At 37.2% G+C, this 3,801-nt stretch overlaps 1 protein-coding gene across 1 annotated transcript; it reads right to left on the reverse strand.

The window, feature by feature from the left end:
- Nucleotides 1–1,156: 1,156 nt before the first annotated feature.
- Nucleotides 1,157–2,578, reverse strand: LOC123233089 (zinc finger protein 501-like). Its single transcript, XM_044659263.1, has 2 exons — nucleotides 2,289–2,578; nucleotides 1,157–2,207 (listed from the first exon to the last, which is right to left on the reverse strand). Exons 1-2 carry the CDS (start codon nucleotides 2,576–2,578, stop codon nucleotides 1,157–1,159), a joined length of 1,341 nt encoding a protein of 446 aa, XP_044515198.1.
- Nucleotides 2,579–3,801: the final 1,223 nt, after the last annotated feature.

Here is a 3,801-nt window from a genome sequence, read left to right on the forward strand (position 1 = left end):
CCAACATGAGTATTTCTAAACAGCATCAACCCAGTGTATCCAGTGGCTTTTACTCTTACAAATTGATTGGACTTCTCAAACATCATGAAATGTCCTTGATTGATTAATGTGTTCCCATCTAGTTAAAGTACTACTTTGAATTAAGGGGGAGACGAATGATTCAATAGAAATATCTAAGCTTTGCTCATGCTTTTGAGTGATTCAGTTGAAAAGTCTGGGTCTTCTGTAATTATTGTGGAATAGCACTTTTATGAGTATATATATATGTTCACAGGGGTATTGTAAATAAAGCACTATGTAAAACACCAAGAATTAGAGAGACAAAAACCTTTAACATGGACCATTTAACTATTAACTTTTCTGCTCTGTAATGCTTCAATCTCTGTCTTGTGTAAAAAAATGAACAAAGGAGGGAAAATTAAGAAGTGGCATTTTCAGTGAAAAGAAAACATTGTAGGGAAACCTTGAGCACTATGACTTAAGAATCATATGGAACAAATGAAGGTATCCTGAACCTTGTATTGCTTAAAAAACAAAACAAAACAATGTTTAGAAGATACAATGGAAATAAATGGATAAGAACTCATATAAAATGAAGAACTATAGTTCTGAATTGAACGATAAGCCTGGAGTGAGTTGTTTGTTGTTTTTTTTAAGTTGAATGCATACACACATAATAGTTATGTACAGGTTTTGGTGCTAAAGCGGCTAAACAGAGAGATAGATCTAAATTATAGAAATATGTTTTGGACATAGACTTGAACATGTTTAATTTTTCATTCACTATGAAGGGCTTTCTTCATGTTTCATTAGTTTGCTTCAAATTGAATATGTTTAAAAATTTTTTTTACTAGTGGAAAATTTAGTATTTAGTTGTTGTTTTACATTTTGGATCATCTTTCTGCTCAATCAGATTTAAATGACTAAGCATTAAATGACAGCCAATGTTTTATGAAGCACAGGATTATAATGCAAGACTTTATCTTTTCCAGATCCCTTCATAACATTATAGTTGGTAACAAACTGTGCTGCTTTGATTTTTAGGTATTTAGCAAAATGACAAGTTTAGTTGAGTTTTCCCCAGTCAATGGGTTACGTTATTCTCAAAGGTGAATTACATGAACTTTTTTGAGATTCTAACTACATATCAATTATTTCACGAATCATTAAGTTCACAGTGCTTGGCTTCGGTATGACTTCTCTGATGTTTGGAAAGGCATGACCTCTGGCTAAAAGTTTTCTCACATTCATTACATTTATAGGGTTTCTCTCCAGTGTGAATAAACTGGTGCTCAATAAGGGATGATTTTCGACTAAATGTTTTTCCACATTTAACACACTCATAAGGTTTTTCCCCAGTGTGAATAAACTGATGTTCAAGAAGAGATGACTTACGACTAAACATCTTCCCACATTTAATACATTCATAAGGTTTTTCTCCAGTATGAATAAGTTGATGTTCAGTAAGGTGTGTGCTCTGACTAAAGGCTTTTCCACATATATCACATCCATAGGGTTTCTCTCCAGTATGAATTCTCTGATGTTTGGAAAGGCATGAGCTTTGACTAAAAGCTTTCCCACATTCATTACAATTATATGGTTTCTCTCCAGTGTGGATTCTCTGGTGTTTAGAAAGGCATGAACTCCGGCTAAACGCTTTCCCACATTCACTACATTTATAGGATTTATCATCAGTATGAATTCTTTGATGTTGAGTAAGAAGCGTGCTCTGGCTGAAGGCCTTGCCACATTCATTACACTCATAGGGTTTCTCTCCTGTATGAATTTTCTGATGTTCAAAAAGGGAGGAGTTGCGACTGAAGGCTCTCCCACATTCATCACATTTGAACGGTTTCTCTCCAGTGTGAATTCTCTGATGTTGAGTAAGGTGGGCACTCCGGCTGAATGTTTTTCCACAATCATTACATTCATAGGGTTTCTCTCCAGTATGAATTCTCTGGTGTTGATTGAGATAGGAGCTTTGGCTGAAGGATTTCCCGCATTCATTACATCCATAAGGTTTTTCTCCAGTATGAATTCTCTGATGTTGAATAAAGTGTGTGCTTTGAAGAAAGGCCTTCCCACATTCATTGCACTCATAGGGTTTTTCTCCAGTATGAATCCTCTGATGCTTATTAAGGGATGAACTCCGACTGAAAGCTTTTCCACAATCATTACATTTGTAGGGTCTCTCTTCAGTATGAAGTATACAATGCTGAGTAAGGGTTGAGTGGTCACTGTAAACTTTTTCACAATCATTACATTTATATGTTTTCTTCTCTGTGTTTCCCTGATGTTTAATTATATCTGAATTTGGTTTTAAGTTCTTTCCATGTATATCACACTTAAGTAGCATTTTTTCTATCGGAACTTTCTGTTTTGTAATAAGGGTTGACTTTAGATTATATTTTCTCCCATATTGACTATATTCATGATCTCCTTCTCTAGGAGTTTCATTATGGGTGATTGTGGCTTGTCTCAAATGTCTCTCCTCATTTACCAGTTGTTTCTTTAACCAAACATCACATTCCTGAGTTTCTCTTAACTTGGGGGTGTAGGGACTATCTTGTGATTCCATTACTACCATCTGAGATGATCCTTCTTCAGAAATTTATTCCTTTGGAGTTGATTTATTAGCCCCAGACTTAGTGTCCCAGTCTGAAAAACAAAATAAATAATTCAGTTGGTAGATTTTTCATACGCTGGTGAAAAGGTAAATGAAAAGTTAATGTAACGTAAAAAAATGTCTACAAAGAGTATATGAATTTGATATATTTCATATATGCTCTGTAATTTGCAAGGGAAAGGAAGTCAGTACAGGAGGAAAAGAAGGAGTGGTAGGTGATACAAAATGAAGATGATCAAAGAGAATAAAGAAGAGTGTATGAACAATTTAACAATTCAATAGTTTGTTTTGTAAAACTTCTGTAATTTGTATTATTTCCAGCATTTAATGACTTTGTATTTTACTAAAACATAACACTCTTAGATTTGAATGACTCTGGTACTGACAATAGTATTTTTTCAAGCAAAAAATTTTGGTTAATCCTAGTGTTGTTACAGTGATGTGTGATGGTTGGATCTGTGGGAGGTGTCAGGGAAAGTATAAAAGAGAAAGTTTGGTGCCTTTTCTCTCTCTACCCTGGAAGCTCTGCTCTCTATGCTGGAAGCTCTGCTTGCTACCTTGAGCTCTCTTGACCCTGGAAGCTAGCTTTCTCTACCCTGAGCTCTCGATAGCTCTCTCTATGCTGGAAGCTCCCCTCTCTACCGAGACCCTGATCTCTCTCGGCGCCTTTTTCCCTTCCTTCCTACCTCCTAGTTTTCCCTAGACCTCCCCTTTCCTAATCTAAATAAAACCCAGCTATTCAAAACCCTAAAGTTGCTCTCTGATCATTTATTTGAGCCCTTGAAGGGCTCTGGTCAATTTCCCTGTGGGGGGCTGGGACCCCTACCTTCCTTTCCCTTCCTCTCTCCTTCTCCCATTCCTCCAATCCTCCTACCTTCATCCCTTCATCCCCCTCACAGTTTATGGCAATCCAGATGGGACCTGAACCCGCCTGCCTGCCTACCTGCTGACTATCCTGCCTATCTTACTGCCTAAGGGTAAGTATTTGAAATTGTTGTAAGCCCTGGAAGACTATGTCTCCCAGGGATCCCTGCTACAACTTCCCCTGACAACTCCCACTTCCTTTGTGGGAGGTGTCAGGGAAAGTATAAAAGAGAAAGTTTGGTGCCTTTTCTCTCTCTGGACCCTGGAAGTTTAGCTCTCTCTACCCTGAGCTCTCCCTAGCTCTCTTTATG

The sequence above is a fragment of the Gracilinanus agilis genome, chromosome 2 (genome assembly GCF_016433145.1).
Source record: "Gracilinanus agilis isolate LMUSP501 chromosome 2, AgileGrace, whole genome shotgun sequence".
Classification (NCBI taxonomy): Eukaryota; Metazoa; Chordata; class Mammalia; order Didelphimorphia; family Didelphidae; genus Gracilinanus; species Gracilinanus agilis.

Bases quoted from the DNA above. Each gene is read 5' to 3' on its own strand.
- LOC123233089 (XM_044659263.1), bottom strand. From the start codon at position 2,578: ATGGAATCACAAGATAGTCCCTACACCCCCAAGTTAAGAGAAACTCAG. The intron at 2,208-2,288 runs AAACACAGAGAA...TCAGCATTGTAT, and splicing joins GATATAATTAAACATCAGGG to ACTTCATACTGAAGAGAGAC.